The sequence below is a fragment of the Colossoma macropomum genome, unplaced genomic scaffold, assembly GCF_904425465.1.
Source record: "Colossoma macropomum unplaced genomic scaffold, Colossoma_macropomum, whole genome shotgun sequence".
NCBI classification, from domain to species: Eukaryota; Metazoa; Chordata; class Actinopteri; order Characiformes; family Serrasalmidae; genus Colossoma; species Colossoma macropomum.
In genome coordinates this window covers 5,644,278-5,668,212 of record NW_023494790.1, presented here as the reverse complement: position 1 = coordinate 5,668,212, position 23,935 = coordinate 5,644,278, and the positions used below count along the sequence as shown (strand labels likewise).

The window sequence follows — 23,935 nt, the reverse complement described above, 5'->3', positions numbered from 1 at the left end:
CTCCAAGTACATGTCCTTGAAAAGGGTTGTTCTCTAACAAGACTTCTACAGCATGCAGTATAATATAATAGACCTTCTATACTAGAGACTGTAGTATAATAGTATAATGGTAAATGTATTATAATATAACAACCTCTATAATAGTGCAAGTTATATAATATACCTTATATAATAGCGAATGTAATATAATATCATAGACCTTCTATAATAGTGAATGTAGCATAATATAAAATACCTTCTATAATCAAGAATGTAATATAACACATCTTCTATAATAGTGAATGTAGTATCATATACCTTCTATAACATACATGCATATATACATACATCATCTAAACCGCTTATCCTTCTGGGTCGCGGTGCCTTCTATAACAGCGAATGTATAATATATATACATTCTATAATAAAGAATGTAGAATAACACACTTTCTATAATAGTGAATGTAGTATGACATAATATACCTTCTATAATAGTAAAAGTAGTACAATATATCTTACACTGTTAGAAATGAAGGTTCTGTGCAGGTACATTTTTTGTTCATCAAGGTACAAACAATGTAAATGTTCTGTCAAAGGTACAACAGTGGTTTTGAGGTCTAATCATGTACCTTAAATTAGTTTTTCCAGGTGAAAAGTACATATTTGTACATTTTCATAACCTGATTTAAAACAGAACAATAAAATAAAACGCCTGGAGACGAGACGGGGTGCGTGGGGTCAAAACAACTTTGAAAATATAGTTTCAGTGGATTATGGTACAGTTATGTTCCCTGACTAAAGGTACTGAGATGTACCCTTGAGTGTCCCACCTAAATCCTCACCAGAACTAACCATCCAAAAATATACAAAGGATGGCACCCGCCCCTAACCTAGATTATCTAGTCAGAGTAAGAAAAAACCCTGCTGTGAATATACAGGCGTGTCCAAGCTTTCCTGTCCACGCTTTACACTGACAAATTAGTGGTCAAGTGTGGGTAAACAAAGCAACATGTGCATAAATATATACTAAAACATTATGAGCGCACATTCCACAAACAAAACAAAATCTCAAAGTTAGCTTGTCTTAGACTGACTACCACAGCACTGTCCTCTCAGGTCAAACAGCATCTGTCACACATGGAGTAAAGGAATGTCTCCAGGGAGGTAATTGAGACGCAGGACATTTTGTTTGCTGGGGACCACCCTTGCATGAGGAAACAAGTGAAAGCAGAACGAGACAGAAAAAAAGGAAAACAGACAGTATTCTGGCTACACTGGCACGTAGCAACTAGTCCATCTATTGCTGCACAATTTATCACCCCCCTCAACCATCACTGGAAAGGGACCACCATTGGACCACTGATGGCTACCTGCAAATATGTGACTGTATGACTAGATCACATATACGGTTCTGGTCACTATTACTGGCACCTGTTTCTTTTTCATATAAAATGTATAATATCTTCATAAATAAATGGAAATAAAATATATAAATAAATGAAACTTATTAGAATATTTTAATGGATGTCTAAAGTTTTTAAACAAAAAAAATCACGTATTTTCAACCTGTAGGAAGTGATTTTAAAGAAAAGAAACAAAATATGGCATGGACAATATTAATGGTACTCTTTCCTAATATTTTGTTCCATGCCTTTTAACAACAATGACAGCCTCCAAACATTTCTCTTCTTGCACCTATCTGCTGGTAATTTTTCCCCACTCCTCCACTGGAAACTTTTCAAGCTCTTGGATGTTTGCAGAGTGTTTCTTACCTATGACAGATTTCAGCTGTCTCCAAAGATCTTGACTGGGGTTGAGATCAGGACTCATTACTGGCCAGTTTAAAACAGTCCACTTCTTCCTTTGCAACCATTCTATTGTGCGTTTTGATGTGTGCTTTGGGTCTTTATTATTCTGGGGGGCCCATAAACTTTGAACCAAACCTAGCTTACACTAGGTAGCACATTTCGCTCTGAAATGCCTTGGTAATCTTCAGATTTCATTATTTCTTCAGTTCAGTTGAGGCCTCCAGTAGCGCCTCCTCCTGAGGCAGCAAAACAGCCCCACAACATTATGGATCCACCACCCAGGGATGGGTGAGTTTGTAGCTAACTACAAATTTTTGTAGCTAATAGCTGTAGCCGCCACAGTTTTATGAAATGTAGCCAATGGCTGTAGTGCCTACAAATTTTTGTGTAGCTATAACGATAATTTTCACTACAATTTCGCTACAGGCTTCAGTCAATCCGCGCAAAATCTGAACCATAGTGCTGGTGGCAATTGTGCAATCTTGACTGAGCTGCAGACAGTTTGAGCAAACGGTCACGCGTGGGTCCCACGTGCTGATCACCCCTTACTAGTAGGCTTAGCTCAGGGGTCGCAACCCAAATGTTAAGAAGAGCCATTTTGTCCTTTCAACAAAAATCAATCCACCTTGGGAGGCACAACATTTTATGTCCGTTTTACACTTATGGCTGTAAATATGTCTCAGTATGTGACGTGCTAGTATAGACTAAAATATAATATAATAAAAAATATATAATATAAAATATAATATAAACGAAAATGCAGACTTACTTTGCATCTCCTTTAACCTTTAGGTCAGCTGTAGCCCCTTTTTCACTTTTCCGTGAAAATAGCTAGAGCTTCTTGTAAAATGTCTCTCAACGTTTGAATTTTTACGAGGCTGAAGTCAGCTTCTCGTTCGAATTTTCCCATTCCACCTTAAATGGTGCCTGAGGTGCCAGAATGTAACTGCTGCGCCATTTAAGTTCAATCGAGAAGGTGGCGAATGAGAAAACTGACTTCAGCTTTGCGACTTGGTGACAATTGACAATGCTTTGTACAAAATTGTTTGGTTTGTGTTTATTTTTGTTGATTTTTGTTAGGAAAAACCTGGAATGACTGTCTTTGCCTTTACTTAGTGTAAATTTTTGTTGGATATCACGTCTTTGGTTGTGTAAGTTTGATTGTTGGTTACATTTAAACTCACTTTTTGGTGATCTTTTTGTATATTTGCAGCTTTTTAATTGTATGTTTCTTTTTGGCACATGATTAAATGCAGAGTCTTCTTCTTCACACTGTCAGTTGGGCTTGTTTAGTGTGTCAGGTGGAGATTCACAAACATTCTGACAATCAGGCTTTGAAAGTAGCTAAAAAGTAGCCACTACCTTTCTGGAAAAGTAGCTAAATTGTAGCTAGCTACACATTTTGGGAAAGTAGCTACAAAGTAGCTAACTACTAATTTTTCAGTAGCTATCCCAACCCTGCCACCACCATGTTTGACTAAGTAGGGCGTTCTCACTTAGAACCTTGATTTTGTCTTCTATAAATAAATCGCTGGTCTGCATTGCCAAAGAGCTCTATTTTTGTTTCGTCTGTCCACAAAACATTTACCCAAAAGGATTGTGGTTTGTCCAGGTACATTTTGGCGAAGATCAGCCGTGCATTCTTTCTTTCAGCAATGGAGTCTTCCTTAGCTTTTACCCATGAGGTCCTTCTAGGTTTAGTGTGTGTGCCTTTAGCTCTTTGGATGTTACACATGGTGTTTTTTCCACACCTTTGCAGACTTTTCCTCTAGACTTTGACTCTAGGAGGTCTTGACAGTTCTATGAGCAATAAATGTCTTAATTACTTTACGCACTGCTGAAACAGGGATGGTAAGGACTTTGGAAATGGCCTTGTACCCTTTATCATTCTTGGGTTCAGACACAATAGCCCTCCTGATGCTCTCAGACAGCCCTCTTGTCTTCACCTTTGTGAAAAGGGATCAGGGAAAGTGGGCTTCTTAAGTATTAAGATTAAGTGACCCTTATTGGTCCCACAGTGGGGAAATTTTACCTCCACATTTAACCCATCCATGCAGTGAAGCACCACATGCATACTAGTGAACACACACACTAGGGGGCAGTGGGCACACTTGCCCAGAGTGGTGGGCAACCCTATCCACAGCACTCGGGGAGCAGATTGGGGGTTAGGTGTCTTGCTCAAGGGCACTTCGGTCATGTGCCGTCGGCTCAGGGGATCGAACCGGTGACCTTCTGGTCACAGGGCTGGTTCCCTAATCTCCAGCCCACAACTGCCCCTTAAAGCCCCTATTAATTGGTTAATTCAACTCATGTGAGCCCTCATTTATTACAGGACATTCTAATTTCTAATTTATCATGGGTGAGTCTAATCTGAATGTAATTCATCAAAAGGGTGCCAATAATTGTGTCACGTTCATATTTCCATTTTTATGGTTTTTCCCAGTATTGCTTTTTTGTTTTTTGTTTTTTTACCCTTAGCTGTTGTGAATTGAATATGAGTGTAAATTGACCAAAGCACTTCACAACACATTTTTATTTTAGAAGATATTGTACATTATGTACTTAAAGTTCAGGAGTGCCAATAATGGTGGCCAGAACTGGAAATGAAGATTAGATCACATTTGAGGAACCATTCGTGCTGAAGCCTCATGAAATCCAAGATACCAGAAACTTTACAATATACATATTGTAGCAGCAATAAACCAAGAACAGCGTTTCAATAAACAATCAACAGAAACAGGCACATATATAACACAGAGCTCCTAGGGGAGGTCACCATCAGCCACAGGCTCCCTGCTACCGCTGACCCCTGTTCACACACAAACAACCCCACACAATAACACACCTGAAACATATACACACACCTCTAACGAAAGACTGCTCTGTATGCAGTATGTTCTGTACATTGTCGGCAGTGTTTAATTTAGTCATACAATTACGTTTCTCCAGAAACTTTTTTCAGCCTACGACACATTTCAGAGGAAAATCAGAATCCAGAGACAAAAAGCAAACATAACAATGCATTACAGGATACTTAGCAATGCATAAGAAGTAAAGAACTTGTAAAGCAGTTAAATGCATGTAAAGGCAATAAAGTGACCACCAATTCATGCTCTTATGTCACACTGTGGATAAGATGAATTCCTGTGACTGTGCTTCTTCTTGATTCTTGTTTTTATGGACATATGTGTCTCTTCTGCTGATGGACGACAGATGGCATTTACTAGTATTTGCATTTTAATTGTGCTGAACTAATAAGTAAAAGGTCACTGCTGGGACACATATACACATATATTGAACAGCTGTGCTGAGGGACCTTTAGAAATGGGGCAGGGCAAACTGGGGGGCGGGGAGGGTTGGGGTCATAAATGAAAATAGAAGGGAAAGTTGTGTGATGCAGTGCAATCTGTATGTAATGTATGGGCTGAGTATCGAAATTCATATTATATATTCATCAGGCATAACATTATGACCACCACCTTGTTTCTACGCTCATTGTCCATTTTATCAGCTCCACTTACTATATAGGTGCACTTTGTAGTTCTACAGTTACAGACTGTAGTCCATCTGTTTCTCTGCATACTTTGTTAGCCCCCTTTTACCCTGTTCTTCAGTGGTCAGGACCCCCATGGACCCTCACAGAGCAGGTACTATTTGGGTGGTGGATCATTCTCAGCACTGCAGTAACACTGACGTGGTGGTGGTGTGTTAGTGTGTGTTGTGCTGGTGCGAGTGGATCAGACACAGCAGTGCTGCAGGAGTTTTTAAACACTGTGTCCACTCACTGTCCACTCTATTAGACACTCCTACCTTGTCAGTTCACCTTGTAAATGTAAAGTCAGAGACGATAGCTCATCTGCTGCTGCACAGTTTGTGTTGGTCATCCTCTAGTCCTTCATCAGTGGTCACAGGAAGCTGCCCACAGGACGCTGTTGGCTGGATATTTTTGGTTGGTGGACAATTCTCAGTCTAGCAGTGACACTAACACACCACCACCGCGTCAATGGTACTGCAGTGCTGAGAATGATCCACCACCCAAATAGTACCTGATGATGCAGGGACACACAGCTGGTCTAGAAACAACTGGATAGCCAAATGTCCAGTTACTTATGAACTTCTACAATGGGATGACCGTATATACAAATGACTGTGAAATCAGTTGACGACAGTAAACCACGATGCTTTAAGGATTTTATAAAGAATGTAAACTTGACATCAGATTTCTAGTAAAATGATAATGGAAAGAAACAGTAAAGTTAAAGCTAAGAGAGCATTTACTGATTAGATCAGATCAGGGTTGCTGTGTCATCCACAGTGATGCTGGAGCATTTTTATTTCTTTGGATAGGTTTACTTAACTGCTGGGTCTATTCACTAATCACTGTATGCGTATTATAATGTGCAATGATCTTTTTTCTGTGGTTTAGATGAGGTCTCATAAAGACACACAATAATAAATAAAGGCTGAGTAAACCAAAGGCTTAAACTCTGATTAGTGTACATTGACTATCAGGTTCTGTTTGGTCACTGATCAGCCTTTCACTGAATTAATAAATCTCTTAAAGTAAATTTGTTTTTCCATGTATAATAAGAACCATGGGGAACAGATGCTGTGTGAGAGTGTTTACCGAGCTAAGATTGTGCTGCAATTCCCCATTTTCCCTTTGCTTACACTGTCATTAAGGAATTGATGGAATTGAGGAATATTATGATGAGTAAAATCAAATAAACCACAGGCCATCTGTAACGTAGATAGGGAACGGGGAGAAAATTGTCACTGTTTGATTTTGAAACAAACGGAAATCCTTTAGAAGTGAATACTTGAACTTGTCAATAAAGAATGGAAGTCAAAAATAATCTTTATATGAGTAATTAATGATGTAGTACTGTAATTAGATTCAAATAGTGCAGCAATACGAAAACCTAAGGGACGTCTAAAGGTTAGATATTAATGTAAGAAAGTGTAGATTATTCACTGTAACATAACAAACATTTAAAACTGTAGGCGAACTGCACAGCATCCCGGAACAGGACACTGAGACTGAGGGTGCAGGCCAGACAGGTTTGGCTCCAGCGCTGTGTGAGCAGTGGGAGGTCATTAAGTAATGAAACCCCATATTAAAGCTGCTTCTTATCTCAACAGAGGGTTATTAATGAAGGCTAAAGGTCACGCTGTGAGCACACGCTCAGCTCACGCTGCTGCTGATTAATTACACTGAAGAGTTTATGAGCGTCTCTATCAGCCGGGCTCCTGTTTCTGTTTAAAACCTTCAGTGAGGAACGTCAGAGAGGAAAACACTATGTAGAAGGACTGATGATGGATTTATATACTCTTTAAAAAGATGGTTCTTAAAGGATTTTTAATAAAGAATATGGTTCTATATGAAACCTTTATGAAAAGGGATCTATATAGCACCAGAGAGGTTCTATTGTTATGGTGTCAAGCTTGAAACAGTACACGAACCCTTTTTTGGTGCTATATAGAACCCTTTTCATAAAGGTTCTAGAAAAATCATCTATAGCACATTCTGCATCAATCTGAAGAACGATTTAATGATGCAAAAGAATCCTTTAATCATGCAAATGGTTTTTGAGTGTTCGTGGTTTTATATAGAACCATCATTTTTACTAAAGAACCTTTGAAGAACTGTTTTTTTTTAAGTATGTAGAATTGAAATACATATATATTTCGTTTGTTTTTTTGATAGTAAAATGGACAAGTCAAGCATGCAATATCGAAACGTGTCTGGCTGATACTTTAACTCTTAAATGATTTGCAGAGTGTCCCTTTAAGCTGGCTTGACAAAGCCATTGCTGTGGCATCCCAGATGTTTGCTAGACCATTTCTTTGATATCCCAAGGCAGTTGCTAAGATGTTGTTAGGCCATTGCTATGGTATTCCAAGCAGTTGCTAAGGTGTTAAACAAACACTGTTAGGAAACCATGTGTGATTAGTTCAAAGGCACAAGCGGCTCTATGGCCGGGCAAAGTTTCATGGGTTTAGCTCCAAACCTGCGACCCATCAAAACGATACCGAAAAAAGCATGAAATAATAAGAAGTTTGTGAAAAATCCAACTTAATAAACAATAAATAATCAATGGTAAATCCTTGTACTGAAATGGCAAGTAATTCAGTTTGTCCATATGTAACCTGTAAATGTGAATCATATTCCGCAGACTTGGATCTTTACTATCCCATGAGTCATCAATTGATTAGTGAGTAGAAATAGACAAAATTTGACAAGCAAGCAAGCCATCATAGCAGACTTAGCCATCTTTATCCAACTCATAAAAATGAATAAGAACAGCCCTAGAGCTCAGCTACAAGCCTTATTTGATACACTCAATCCAGGTGATGACAGCTTTCAGAGGCATCTGAGTATTAGAGGCAGATGTGTTGGATCTAAACTCTTCAGGGTGGTAGATCTCCAGGACCAGGACTGGGCACTAATGCTGTAGCCTCTTATGCTCCTTGGAACCACTGGTGGTTCCAAAAGCACTTTGTCATTCTTCATAACGTTCATATTTCATAAGCTACATTTAAAAGGTGGGGGTCATATGAGAGCTGTAACTGTCTTCTTTCTAGTCAAATAGATGGGTGATGTAATTTTAAACCCTTATAATAAAAGAAGCTGAACTCACAATTGTTTTTTCTACTGAAAGTCGACCCATTTTTCCCACAAATCTGGGCTATAAACTATAAACAGATATAAACAGATCTTCAGTGATCTGCTCTGTAAAAATGATTTATTTATTATTTATAAAATTTTGCGTTTATTTCATGCAGTTACTGAATAATTTGCCTTAAGATTTGGTCATGTAAATTCAGATGGACAAACCAAAATATACCATATATTATAAGCATAAGAGGTTAAACCTTTTCAAAATTATATAACTTCCATACTAGATTCACAGTAGTTGCTGAAAAATAAGTCTTATATTAATAAAGCACACTCAGGGTTAAACAGTACTAAAACAGTCTTTATTGAATAAACAGGTTAAACAGTCTGGTGTTTTCATGCAGAGATGAGCAGCTCCATCAGAGCTCCTACAGAGTGCATTCTGTAGAAGACAATGAGCGGCTGGCCCAGATTCACCAACACGAACCACACGGAGAAACCATAAAACTGCTTCCCCACTCCACTCTCAAACTGCGGGTGGGCACCGAAGGCTGGAATCACCCATAACTGCGCACACACACACACACACACACACACACACACACACACACACGTCCCATCAGTTCTAACAGGCAGAGTATACATATACAAATACAAATAAACCTCCTCAGAAAGCTAATGTATCTCTATATATACACACTGTTTTGCCAAAAGTATTCACTCGTCTGGCTTCACACACATATGAAATTGAGTGAGATCCCATTATTAATCCATAGGGTTATATGTTGTCGCTATAACAGCTTCAACTCTTCTGGGAAGGCCTTCCACAAGGGTTAGGAGTGTTTATGGGAATTTCTGACCATTCTTCCAGAAGCGTATTTGTGAGGTCAGACACTGATGTTGGACGAGAAGGTCTGGCTCACAATCTCCGCTCTAATTCATCCCAAAGGTGACCTATCGGGTTGAGGTCAGGACTCTGTGCAGGCCAGTCAAGTTCTTCCACACCAAACCCGCTCATCCATGTCTTTATGGACCTTGCTTTGTGCACTGGTGCGCAGTCATGTTGGAACAGGAAGGGGCCGTCCCCAAACTGCTCCCACAAAGTTGGGAGCATGAAATTGTCCAATATCTTTTGGTCTGCTGAAGCATTGAGTTCCTTTCACTGGAACTAAGGGGCCGAGCCCAACTCCTGAAAAACAACCCCACACCATAATCCCCCCTCCACCAAACTTTACACTTGGCACAATGCAGTCAGACAAGTACCGTTCTCCAGGCAACCACCAAACCCAGACTCGAACATCGGATTGCCAGATGGAGAAGCGTGATTTGTCACTCCAGAGAACACGTCTCCACTGCTCTAGAGTCCAGTGGCGGCGCTTTACACCACTGCATTCGACACTTTGCATTGCGCTTGGTGATGTAAGGCTTGGATGCAGCTGCTCAGCCATGGAACCCCATTCCATGAAGCTCTCTACACTGTTCTTGAGCTAATGTGAAGACCACATGAAGTTCGGTCTGTAGCGATTGACTCTGCAGAAAGTTGGGGACCTCTGCGCACTATGCGCCTCAGCATCCGCTGACCCCGCTCTGTCATTTTACGTGGCCGACCACTTCGTGGCTGAGTTGCTGTCGTTCCCAATCGCTTCCACTTTGTTATAATACCACTGACAGTTGACTGTGGAATATTTAGTAGCGAGGAAATTTCACGACTGGACTTGTTGCACAGGTGAACACCTGAATTCAATGATTTGGATGGGTGAGTGAATACTTTTGGATATAGTGTATATGTATATATATACAGTATATCTCACTGCTGAAACTACAAACCTTGTATCTCCAAAAAGCATTCTTAGTTTTGAACGTAAGTTAATAGAACTAGATTTTTTCCAAGCAATTTTAGAGCATTTTTGGTGGTCAATTCATCATGAAATATTTTAAAGGTCTGCTGGCATTTTCAAAAAGAAGTACAAAAGGTTTACTTCCAACAGTAGCTATATATATATATATATATATATATATATATATATATATATATATATATAATATATCCCTGTTTTTAGAACAAAACCTCGTTTTCAATAAATTTGCAAAAGTTTTCACTTTCTCATTATGGGGTATTGAGTGTAGATTGATGGGAAAAAAGGCTTCAACATAACAAATGTGAAAAAAGTGAAAGGATCTGAAGACTTTCCGAATGCATATATGTGTACAGTAATTCACGTGTATCATTAAAATAAATACAAAAAATATAAATGCGGTTAAAAAAGAAGGCTTTCTTGTTTAAAAAAACTGTGAGTAAAAGAAAAATTTCTTCTGGTCACCCTGCCCCAAATGTATACAGTCGTATGCGAAAGTTTGAACACCCTGGTCAAATTAGAAACGTTTTGTTTATTTTTTCTAAGTGAAAATAAGTTAACACATCCTCTACAGGAAATTTAAATATGAAATTTCAATACAGTTTCTGTTTACTTGCTGAGTTCAACATAATGAAAAAAACATAACATAATAAAATGTGCCATAACTTTTGCACAGGCCACATTTTATGTTTTTCCCCCAGTATGTTAAATGGTAACTGTGCACTATAAATGTAAAGTGTGTTCTCTGTAGAGGATGTTCACTTGTTTACACTTACAATCAACTAAACATGTCATTTGACCAGGGCGTCCAAACTTTTGCATCAGTTGGTTGTACATAAATAAAATTTGTTGCATCAATACAATAAAAACACAAAATTATAGATAGCAATTGTGTTAATTTTTTTCAGGGAAATATTTTATTTAATAAGTTATTATGAAGATCAAAGTCATGTAACTTATCAGGTGTTTGCTGTATTAATATCACCTGTGTTGAGTGTGTGTTTCTGATGCAAAGGGACAAAAAGTTTTAAAAGATGCACAAGATTTTTCTCTCAGTGGGAAGTAATCCATTTGTGATCTACCTTTCAAGTATTGTCACTTACTAATATATCATTTTTGGTGATCATTTTACTTGAAATGAGCAAATCTTTCAATATCTCAGGTGTACAGTGCTAGTTTCAAGAATCAATAAGAGTTATTAGAATTCCTAAATTCAAAACATCTCCAATCTCTTTCTCTCAGTAACACCTCCCTCTCTGCTCTTCACCATATTCTTACCATGACATTGGACAAGATGAGGAAGGCGCAGATCTCCTGAATTACTCTCCTGCGCCAGTGGTGAGTGTCGTGTCCTGGTGTGCCTGTAGGGGGCGCCGGAGCATCACCGCTTCCCTGTAAGAATGCTTGTCCTTCAGCCTCCTCCACAACTCCTCCACCCTCCGCTCTCCTCTCCACCTGCTTTACAACAGGACATAAACCAGATCATTACAAGAATACAGCACAAACATAAAAGCAATAAACCACTTTATAGTGAATGTCATTCACTCCAGTGGATGGAGAGGTGCAAATCATCATCATCTGTAAAGTTTATACTGAAATATGGAATTATATAGCCTATAGAAAGTTCTATAGAAGAGCTGTGCTGCACAAAGATTACTGGTAACTTTATAGGCTTGCAGTTGCAAGTAGAAATCTATCAAATAAAGGCATACAGCTCCATTCAAAAGTACATTCTTAAAAAAGATGGTTCTTCAAGGGTTCTTTAGTAAAGGGAATGGTTCTATATAGAACACTCTCCATCTATCTGAAGATTGATCCATCAGATTGATGGAGAATGTGGTGTATATGGTTCTATACAGCATCACAAAGCGTTCTTCTGTTGTTATGATGTCAAGCTTGTAACAAAAATAAACCTCTTGCAAATATAAACCTCATTTTAAAAACGTATTAATGTTGTAATACATCTGGGACAATATGCTCACTGAAGTTCAAAGGCAAAATCTTCCATAAAACGTATAAATGGTGTTCTTGGGGAATGACGCTTCATGCCAGTGTTATGTAATCTCCATCACTTTAAACCAATACAATATAATTTTCTTTCTTACAATAATATTTTGTCATCTTGTGATCACTAGCATAAGCTGTTCATAAATATTCAATTATTGCTTTATGCATAGGTTATCCAATGCTTATGCATGTTTTATGAAGTCCCTGTGTAAGTTAACCTTCAAATAAAGTGTTACTAAGAAGTGAAACTGACCTTAAAGCCAACACTTCCTTCTGATGTTTCCTTCTCTGCTCTCTTTTGATCAGAGTGTGTGTGCAAGCTTGCGTGTTTGAGCTCTTGCAGTCCCTGGATGATAAACATGTTCTGCAGCACCAGCTCCAGCAGGCTGAGCAGTGAATATGACAGGTCTAGGCTCTCCAGAACGTCACTGGGTCCGAGAGCGAGAGCGGCCACCAGAGAGAAGTAAGAGAGGAACAGCTGGCCCAGGCCGGACCCCACTAGCAGGAGTACATCCAGTCTTCGAGTTGGGTTTTTAGCAGACCTTCCCTCCTCTTTCTTGCCCCGCCCCCTTCCCTGTAGTCTCTCTTTGCAGCGGAACACCACCGTTCCTGCCAGTGAGCAAAGAGCCATGAGCGGCATCACGCCCAGGTGGAATCCGTAGAACAGCAGGAAGGCCCTGATGCGCCTGCCCTCGCTGCCCCACCCACACCTGGTACAGTACGAAAATGACCACCCCGGAGATCAGCACCAGTAAACCCAGCACAGGACCAAGCAGCACGCCTCCAAAACATAAGATACGCAGGGTGATTTTTTGGGAATGACCAGAGTGAGTGCCAGTCGTGTGACGTCCCACGTTCTTCCACATGACGTAGAGCATGCAGCCTGCCAGCAGGCTGAACTCCATGTTAAAGGGGTACAGGACCTCGTAGCCTTTCCGCAGAGCGGGGCACACAAGCTGTCTGCCACAGTTGCAGTCTGTGGCGTTGCCGTCGTCGTCCTGGTCTAAGAAAATGAATCAAACAAATTACACTCATTATCCACTTTATTAGAAACCCCTACATATATTGATGTAAATTTATAGTGGACACATTGTAAATGTCTACAATTTACAAATCCACACTGCAGTAATCAACTAGAGTCCTGGTGCATCCTGGCAAAAAACAGGTCAAACATCTTTTCAAAGACGTTAAAATGTCAGAATTTTCAGTGATTAGCCGTTATTTGCATAATGGGCAAGTGACCACTACTTTGGGCAGTCCTGAGCAGCATGTCTCTGAATACTGTGGGGTCAGAACTTCCTTGCAGGTTTATGAGTTTTCGTTAATTTGCTTTGACCTACAGTTCATTTCACACAGTTTTTGTTTAATATTATTCCTATCCAAAAAAATAAAAGATATATATATATATATATATATATATATATATATATATATATATATATAATATCTTTTGGTTTTTCCACCTCAGTGGTGTTTGTGGTTCAGTCAACTAGTTCCTTTTATACTGTCATAATCAATATATATTTGGTCACTGCCATCTCTGTAGTCTTAAAGGCTGTGGGTACTGGGAAATACTAATGGTGTGTCTGATAGTCTAGTGGTAGGAGAAGTGAGCCAGGTTGTGGGTTCAAATCCCAGACATGTCTGGGGAATTCCTGGTTGTGCCCACTCTAGTGGTCTGCTGGTGATGCTGTGCTGCACCCAGACTGGGCAGAGATAGGCAGCAAAATGACAAATTTCCCTTGTAGGATCAATAATGTATAAATAAAGTCAGTTTAAGCTGATGCTTACGATGATAAAAGCAAAAAATAGAGTGTTGCATAAGAGAGAAACTATTCAACCAAAGCCTGTTGCAGCATGACTGCTGCACGATGACTGTCTTTAGCTATAAATAGCTTAGCTTTTCTTCTAATTCACACCTGGAGCTAATTAAATCTCCCTGTATGGACGACAGAATAGTTAGAAACAGCATGTTTGAATTAATAAATGAATGGAACTATCAAAAACACCGAGGAACACCAATGCTATTACAGTAAGAGTCCAGTTAAATTCTGCTGTTAAATTAAAGTTTACCTGATTTAATTGAACACTAATGTATTTATTAAACCCCAATTTATTCTACTACTACTACTCACACTAATAATAATAATAATAATAATAATAATAATAATAATAACAATAAAGTTATTTGTTTGTTGCTAGTAGTAGTCGTTGTTGTGCTTTTCGGTGACAGAAGAATTGCTAAGAAATATTAACTAAGATGCACTTAAAGTTCATACTTGAAAAAAAATTTGAAATACTTTTTCCCCAAACTTTCAACTAGCCCCCCTTGGAAAAGACCACCTGGTTATTGGACCCCAGGTAATTTGAGTTAAACACCCCTGGACTAAAGGATGGCTAACACAAACTGTCCACCAACAGATGGACTACAGTCTCTAGGTATAGCTACACTGTAAAAAGCTGGAACTACACTGTGAAAAAAAAAAACGTTCCTCAATTCAACCTAAAAAAATTACTTTATGTAGTAACAAGTAAATTAACTAGTTTTATTCAACCTAAATAAATACTTTGAATGAAGGATAAAGGAGTTGGATAAAACTACGTCAATTGCTTGTTACTGCGTTGTTTTTTTTTTGTTTTTTTTACAGTGTACAAGAGAGAGGTTTTCACAAAAAGTGAGTTAATAATCAAAAGCTTTTGCAGAGGGAGCAATGTACCTAACTCTGGGCTCATAATGGGTTGCTTGTACTCTCTCTCCATCTCAATCTCCATGTGAACAGAATCTGCTGTTACTGCATTCAACCATAACAAGATATCTGTGCACAAAATGACCATCAGCCCTGACCTGAAACACACATCCCATGAATTAAACTAACGTCTTGGATACACTTCAAAGTCCAAGCCAACTTACCAGGATTTTACCAACGCTTGGGGCCGGTTTCCCAGATGTGGCTTAAGCCTCGTACTACTACAGTGGCGTACATGACTGGAAATTCTTTTTAGTCTAGGTTTAGGCTTAATCTGGGACTGGGAAAGTGGTCCTTGGTTGCACGAACAAGGATTAAGCTTTAGCTTGGACTAAATCAATGGTCATCTATTATAAACCTTAAGCTGCCTTAGTTTTCTTAACAAATCACTAAAATGTTAAGCCATGTTTAAAATGAGGTGAAATGAATAATGAAACAAATCTTTCTTTAGCTCTTAATTCAATCCTTGTTGGTTTAACTGATCCGTCAATTTGTTTTTGAACTCCACAGTGAAGACAGAGGGCCATTCTGAGTGGACAGAGGTACCTGGTGAGGATCCTGTGTTTGTGGATGCAGTCTTTGGAGTGAGCCCACAGCAGATAGGTCTGTGGGAAGAGAAGATCAAGATCAATGTTTTATTTCTTTTTTTTTTCCCTCATTCACCCTGTATTGCTGCTTGGTTGCTGAATTGCACTGTTGGCCATTTAATATGTTTTTAATATGAGTTTATCTGTTTTATGGACCATTCTGCTAAATTAGTTCAAACTGTGGTTTCACACTAAAAACAAACAAACAAACAAAAAAAAACTATTAACAATATTTACAAGGATTATGTTATGATCTATTTAAACATAAAGGATTAACAGAAATAGTAATACAAAATCATCATTTATAGGGTATTTTCTTTTGAGAGGTGCATAATTAGATTATGAATAGATGATAATTGAACAATAGTATCATCTAATCATAATCTAATTATAGTATTATATAATTATGATCTAACCATGGTATAATCTAATCATAATCTAACCGTAGTATCATCTAATCATAATCTAACCATAATCTAACCAAAGTATGATGAGACGATGATTAAGTGATATGATGGTTAGATTATGATTAGATGATTCTATGGTTAGATTATGATTAGATAATAATATGATTAGATTATGATTAGATGATACTATAATTAGATTAGGATTAGTTGATACTATGGCTAGATTATGGTTAGATGCTACTATGGTTAGATTATGGTTAGATAGTGAATAGGCGATATTATAATTAGATTATGATTAGGTGATGCTATGGTTAGATTACGGTTAGATTATGATTAGGTGATGCTATGGTTAGACTACGGTTAGATTATGATTAGGTGATGCTATGGTTAGATTACGGTTAGATTATGGTTAGGTTTATGCTATGGTTAGACTATGGTTAGATTATGATTAGGTGATGCTGTGGTTAGATTATGATTAGGTGATGCTATGGTTAGATTATGGTTAGATTATGATTAGGTGATGCTTTGGTTAGATTATGGTTAGATTATGATTAGGTGATGCTTTGGTTAGATTATGATTAGGTGATGCTTGGTTAGATTATGGTTAGCTCTATGGTTAGATTATGATTAGGTGATGCTATGGTTAGATTATGGTTATGATTAGGTGATGCTTTGGTTAGATTATGATTAGGTGATGCTTTGGTTAGATTATGGTTAGATTATGATTAGGTGATGCTATGGTTAGATTATGATTAGGTGACGCTATGGTTAGATTATGATTAGGTGATGCTTTGGTTAGATTATGATTAGGTGATGCTTTGGTTAGATTATGATTAGGTGATGCTTTGGTTAGATTACGGTTAGATTATGATTAGGTGATGCTATGGTTAGATTCCAGTTAGATTGTGATTAGGTGATGCTATGGTTAGATTATGGTTAGATTGTGATTAGGTGATGCTATGGTTAGATTATGATGAGGTGATGCTTTGGTTAGATTATGATTAGGTGATGCTTTGGTTAGATTATAATTAGGTGATGCTTTGGTTAGATTATGGTTAGATTATGATTAGGTGATGCTTTGGTTAGATTATGGTTAGATTATGATTAGGTGATGCTTTGGTTAGATTATGATTAGGTGATGCTTTGGTTAGATTATGGTTAGATTATGGTTAGATTATGATTAGGTGATGCTTTGGTTAGATTATGGTTAGATTATGATTAGGTGATGCTTTGGTTAGATTATGATTAGGTGATGCTTTGGTTAGATTATGGTTAGATTATGATTAGGTGATGCTATGGTTAGATTATGATTAGGTGACGCTATGGTTAGATTATGATTAGGTGATGCTTTGGTTAGATTATGATTAGGTGATGCTTTGGTTAGATTATGATTAGGTGATGCTTTGGTTAGATTATGGTTAGATTATGATTAGGTGATGCTATGGTTAGATTATGATTAGGTGATGCTTTGGTTAGATTATGGTTAGATTATGATTAGGTGATGCTATGGTTAGATTCTGATTAGGTGATGCTATGGTTAGATTATGATTACCCTATGATTACTCTACTTGATGGCAATGGTTAATGGCAATGGTCAAATCTCGAACGGTACCACGAGCCCTTCGAGCTTCGAGTACAGCTCGGCTTGACTCGCCATCCTTCAAGGCGCGCGGAAGACAAGCATCAAGACTTTTCTCTGTACTGGCACCCAGGTGGTGGAACGAACTCCCACTGGCTGCCCAAACAGCAGAGTCTCTCATGGTCTTCAAACGCAGACTGAAGACACGTCTCTATTTACAGCACTTAAATGAGTACTGAGTTTAGTATTGACTGTATTGTATTGTACTGCACTTATGTATTGTATTGTATTGTATTGTATTGTATTGCACTGCTCTGTGTTCAACTCTGTTCCTCTTTCTCTAGGTATCAACGGTGACTTTTTCTTTCTAGCAGTATCTGAGCTCAGGACTGAGCTTTCTCTCTAACCTTTTGGTAACTAGCAAAGATACTTTCTCTAGATAGACAAAGCACTTTTTGTAAGTCGCTCTGGATAAGAGCGTCTGCTAAATGCTGTAAATGTAAATGATTAGGTGATGCTTTGGTTAGATTATGGTTAGATTATGATTAGGTGATGCTATGGTTAGATTATGGTTAGATTATGATTAGGTGATGCTATGGTTAGATTATGGTTAGATTATGATTAGGTGACACTATGGTTAGATTATGATTAGGTGATGCTATGGTTAGATTATGGTTAGATTATAATTAGGTGATGCTATGGTTAGATTATAATTAGGTGATGCTATGGTTAGATTGTGGTTAGATTGTGGTCAGATAATGATTAGATGATGCTGATTAGATTATGATTAGGTGATGCTATGGTTAGATTATGGTTAGATTACGATTAGGTGATGCTATGGTTAGATTATGGTTAGATTATAATTAGGTGATGCTATGGTTAGATTGTGGTTAGATTGTGGTCAGATAATGATTAGATGATACCATGCTTAGATTATTGTAAAAACTGCGTACCTGCAGGCCGAGGAAGGGAGTTTGAAAGAACGGTAAAAGAACTTTAGCAGATGGCAGACACTCCTTCATCAGGATGTTGTGAACCATCATAAACACACACAGCACTAAACTGAAGCCTGCAAACAGCATTAACACCACTGTCGCACACAATCGCGCACGCACACACACACACAAACACACACACACACAACCCTGAATCAGAGAGGAAAGCAGGGAGTATATCATCACCATCCAAAATAAGCATGTAAGCATGTATTATTTTTTATACTAAATGGACCAATAGAAATGCCTTTACATTAACTTACACTAAGAGTTAAGAATGTTTCTGCTCTCTCCTGTAAAGTTACCATTTTGTAGATACCTGTTCTTTGGGATTTTTTTGTTTTTTTGTTTTGTTGTTTTGGACAGTGACGATATCCAGTTACATACTGGCGCTGATAGAACAAAATCTTGTATGTCTAAAATGGTAAATTTACAGGAGAAGGCAAAAACAAGTGTAAGTACTTTTTGCCAATTCATTTTGGATCACTTCTTGTATGTCCATTCTTAAGAAATTTGGTAAACAATGTAAAGGGCGACTCCATCAGGTTTTTGGGCACACCCAGCTTTTCCAAACTTAGCAAAGGTTATTTATTTATTTGAACAACATCATCACAAGCAGAAATACTTGTGCCAATATTAGTTATAAGTCTATGTTCTACCTTGGAAATAAAACCACCCATTATGTCCCCCAGCACTCATCAGCCCCCAAACCTTTCAGCTGTTTAAACCATCTTTGGGCTGAAAGAGAGCTGAAACTGTCAAACCCTTTGTTAAAACCTGCCCTTTTTTACCAATGAAGATGTGCTATGTGCTAATCATTTGCTTCATGTTCATCAAACTGTCTTCCCTCAAATATTTGACTGTCTTTAAATATAAGATTCATGTGGCTGATGGACATGAAACTTCTGCTACTTAACAGATCCAGATAATAAACCTATAATATATACTAAGTTATTGACAAACTAGCATGTCCATATTTGTATTAAACACACTTTGAAAAGTTAGGTGTTACACGCCAGGCTAGCTGCTATATAGGCTGATTATTACCGGTGACAGTGGGGCCCCCTGCGTGGTGGTCAGTGTGAGGGGGTAATCCAGGCTGTTTGCGTGCCCACAGCAGGTACCACAACATCCACACCACGCTCAGCCCCATCAGCAGCAGCAGGAACACCTCAGGCTCCTGGTGCTGTAAGCCTGCAGGGTGAAAAGCGTCTCCGGCCACCAGGGCGGCGCCGAGCAGCACCACATTCAGCCCCAGAAGCCCTGAGATGAGTCCACGGCCAGTTGGAACCCAGAGCAGCACAGAGTCCCCATCACCATCCCCAGCGTCCAAATGACCATCAGCCTTCTCACAGTCTTCATCATCATCTACGACGTCCAAACGACCACCATCCATCTCATGGTCTTCATCACTGACCACAACGTCCAAGCGGTCTTTACCAGAGGTGGAAGAAGTACAGAAGTTCCTTACTCAAGTAAAAGTTGAAGTATGACTTACATTTTTTACTCAAGTACAAGTATAAAAGTACATGTTCCTAAATGTACTTAAAGTAAAAAAGTATTTTTTTAAAACATCACTGCTAATTCAATTATTTAAAAAGGATATATTGTTATTGAGGGTTAGAGGTACACATCATCAAACTGAGTGTACATAATGGTTCATACTAGAACTGCAGGCATCATCCATAAAAATCCCGTCATCCAGAGAGCCCAATCAGATCTCCTTTACAAGAATGAGATGGACATTTTTGGAATCTCTACAAAGAAAAAAAATTTGATTTTTATTTTAGCAGTCAGTACTGAACAGATCAGGGCTGGAGTGGGACTTGTTTTTCGGTTTTCAGGAGTTACATGATGCATCCCAGCCCATCCCAAACCACACACACACTACTTTTGCAATGTCATTGCATCAGGCTACAGCAGTGCAGTCATCACCCTACATATTCCAACACATCCACCCTGACACAAAACAATAGCAACCAACCAGAAAGCCGGATTTACTGGAACAACCAACACTGCAGCACGTTCAGTATAAGGCATGTTCACCACAGACACAACTTCTACCCAGAAAAGAGGACAAAACTAAGTCAGACAGTTAAACTTACAAAGTTAAAGATGTACAAACTTAAAACCTGATAATAATCGAAGCCAAAAACACAGGTTACAGATACAGAGCCCTGCTGGTGACACCCCATATAAACAAAAATAATGGGTGGCCACGCCTTATGTACACGTGGGAATGAGATGCTAATGTGTGGACAAGACTTAGTAAGGAGTGGGAATGAGATAATTAAGTCGTGGCCAACAACGTCATGCCTTACTAAGTTGTGGCCATGCATATCGTTCCCACGCCTTAGTAAGCAGTGGCCACGCATTAGGATCACATTCCCATGCCTTACTAAGTCATGGCCATGACTTAATTATCTCGTTCCCATGCCTTACCAAGTTGTGGTCACGTATTATTTTTATTTATACAGGATGTCTCCAGCGGGGCTCCGTAGGCAGACCCAGTGAAAACAACGTGAAAGTTAAATCAAACAGCTGATGTGTGAAGATGAAAACAAACACAGTTTAAACACCTAAACCTAATCATTGTAGACCAAAACATATATTGCCACGGCGGGCATGAAACGTCGCTGCTGTCAGAAGAAAACCTCGTATCTCCATTTTTTGTCGTTTTTTTTTCCGCATAATGTGAAAATGCCTTTTGCCCTTTATATTGTGTGTAAATTTCATGAAGAATGGACCGAAAGAAACGGCCCAAAATGACGTGGTAAAAAGTCTGGTTCCACTGACTTCCATTAACCTCTTCAACTCCTTGGAACCACCGGTGGTTCCAAAACGCACTTTCGTCATATTCTTCATAACTTTCATATTTCATAAGCTACATTTCAAAAGGTGGGTGTCATATGAGAGCTGTAACTGTCTTCTTTCCAGTCAAATAGATGGGTGATGTAATTTTAAACCCTTATAATAAAAGAAGCTGAACTCACAACTTGTTTTGTCTACAGAAAGTCGACCCATTTTTCCACAAATCTGGGCTATAAACTATAAACAGATGGCGTCTCTTCAGTGATCTGCTCTGTAAACATTTCTTTTATAAAGAAATACAAAGTCTAAGATTTTTGGCTTTCAGTGGTAAATTGTAAGCATATAGCAATATGTGTGTGATCATAAAACACGTTCTGTTAATTTGAGGGGAGCTTTTAAAAAAAAGGAGTAAATAAATAAAATTTACATTTATTTCATGCAGTTACTAAATAATTTGCCTTACGATTTGGTCACGTAAATTCAGATGGAAAAACCAAAATATACCCTGGAGAATAAGAGGTTAAAAGTAAAGGATGTTCTTTCCTTCTCCAGTAAAGTTACCAGTTTGGACATACGAGGTTTTCTTCCGACAACAGCGACGTTTATGGTCTGTTTATGGTCCGACGTGACCTGTGATGATGATGCGCTGAAGTAACGTTTGACGTCAGCTTATTCACATTTCCGTTCCACCTTAAAAAGCCCTGCAGCTGCACTGTATCACCCGTGCAGGCATCCGAATGCAACTGCGGCATCATTTAAGGTGGAACGGGAAACTGAAGCTTCATCTCAGCTCTGTGTTCTGTATGAGTCTCAGTTACAGTCAGAAAACCGGGGCTGTGTCACTTGAGGTGGGCGCCGCTGGTTTAACCCCTATATTACTACAGATATGCACCTGGAGGTTATACAGTTTGAGCATTCTTGAGCTTATATTGAAATGTGAGTAAAAGTAGAGTACTAAGTGACAGAAATACTCAAGTAAAGTACAGATACAAAAAAAAATTAAGTACAGTAACGAAGTACTTGTACTCCATTACTCACCATCTCTGGTGTTTACCTTTCTCAGGGTTCAGCTTAGACTCATACTTTGTCAGCTCCAGTCCTTCACTTCCTCCTCTTCCGGCCTCCATTAGTCTTTCCTTCTTTCTTTCTATGTTTTTTTTTCCTTTCTTTCCTGCTTTCTTTTCTCCTTTCGTTCCTTCTTTCTTTCTGTCTACTACCTGTCTATGTACCTTTACCCCTCACTCCTTCTGCTGCTCTGTTTCTCTTGGGAGAGGCATGCAGTAACTTGTGTGGTGACTCTCTCTGGTTCTAAGTGACATGACAGTAGTGGGTGTGTCTGTTTGTGCTCAGGTGGATTTGGATGTGCTGAAAATGAACCATGTAAAAATTCACATGCCAATATAGAACTTAGGACTGATTTATGTGGCTCTGCTTTCGCCTGAAAGGCCCTGGTTCAGTTAAGGCCAACTACCAGCTATTGTGCAGGTGTGCTTTGACACGGACTTTCAGTTTGGGGACATGCAGCTTCTCAAAATGTCTCATATCCTACATTTTTTGTATTTCATTTTTTCCGTTGAGGCTCACTTATGATCTCGTTCCCACGCCTTACTAAGTCATGGCCACGGCTTAATCGTCTCATTCCCACGCCTTACTAAGTCGTGGCCACGCATTAGGATCTCATTCCCACGCGTTAATAAGGCGTGGCCACGCATTATTTTTATTTATACAGGATGTCATCATCAGGACTCCATATATAACAGAAGCAAATCCTATCTTAATTTAAGAATCTTATTTTATCTTACAGCATCTTTTCTTATCTCAAGTTAGGAAATCTTAATGTACTCGATTGAAGTCGACAATCAACTGTCGTGTCTGTTGCCTAGCAACTGACCATACGTGCACAGCTGAAACGTAAAATACGTAATGAAGTTAGTTAGCCAGACGGCTAACATTAGCTACCGTTACTGAGGTAAAAATAGTCTAAAACTAAAGCGTGATAAACTGAAAGTTAAGAATAGTGTTTTAGCGCTTTGTGCTGTTTATCAGAGCGTCGGCGCTCCAGTTTCAGTCTCCATTTCCCAAAACGCTTTAGCCGAGCGTGCTGACGTTATTCCTCTTAATAAACAGACACTTGTTCAGCTCTGTCTCCTCATTATTCACCACCATCACTGTGATAGTGTATCTGACGAGTTTTTATCAAACATTAACACCCGGAGGTAATAAGAGGAGACGGTGGTGATCGTGTCTGCAGCGTCTGGGACTTTTAAATGCTTTTAGAAGAAAAAACCCTCATAAGTCAAAGGTTTTCAGTGTAGATAAATGTAGCGTGATTATGCTGGTTATAGTGAGCTGTGCTGCCTGACACTGCATAAAACAATAGAAACAGATGGTTAAACAGAAGTTAAGACGCTCTGGGGTTTATCTTAAAGTTCAGAAAATATTTAGGATATTTTGGGAACTTAGGATGTTTCTGTAAAACCGTTTTCTTATCTGGAAATAAGAGGTTATAGTCTTAATAACTGTTGTTCTGTAATAGCTGT

At 38.7% G+C, this 23,935-nt stretch overlaps 1 protein-coding gene across 1 annotated transcript; it reads right to left on the bottom strand.

Annotated features, from left to right (window-relative positions):
- Nucleotides 1-8,746: 8,746 nt before the first annotated feature.
- LOC118809048 (proton channel OTOP3-like) lies at nucleotides 8,747-22,663 on the bottom strand. Its single transcript, XM_036571982.1, is given in 9 exon segments — nucleotides 8,747-8,973; nucleotides 11,541-11,720; nucleotides 12,523-12,963; nucleotides 12,965-13,272; nucleotides 14,987-15,114; nucleotides 15,563-15,621; nucleotides 18,543-18,679; nucleotides 19,632-20,018; nucleotides 22,450-22,663. Coding segments are annotated over 9 exon segments (1,884 nt in total). The 5' UTR covers nucleotides 22,523-22,663; the 3' UTR covers nucleotides 8,747-8,802.
- Nucleotides 22,664-23,935: the final 1,272 nt, after the last annotated feature.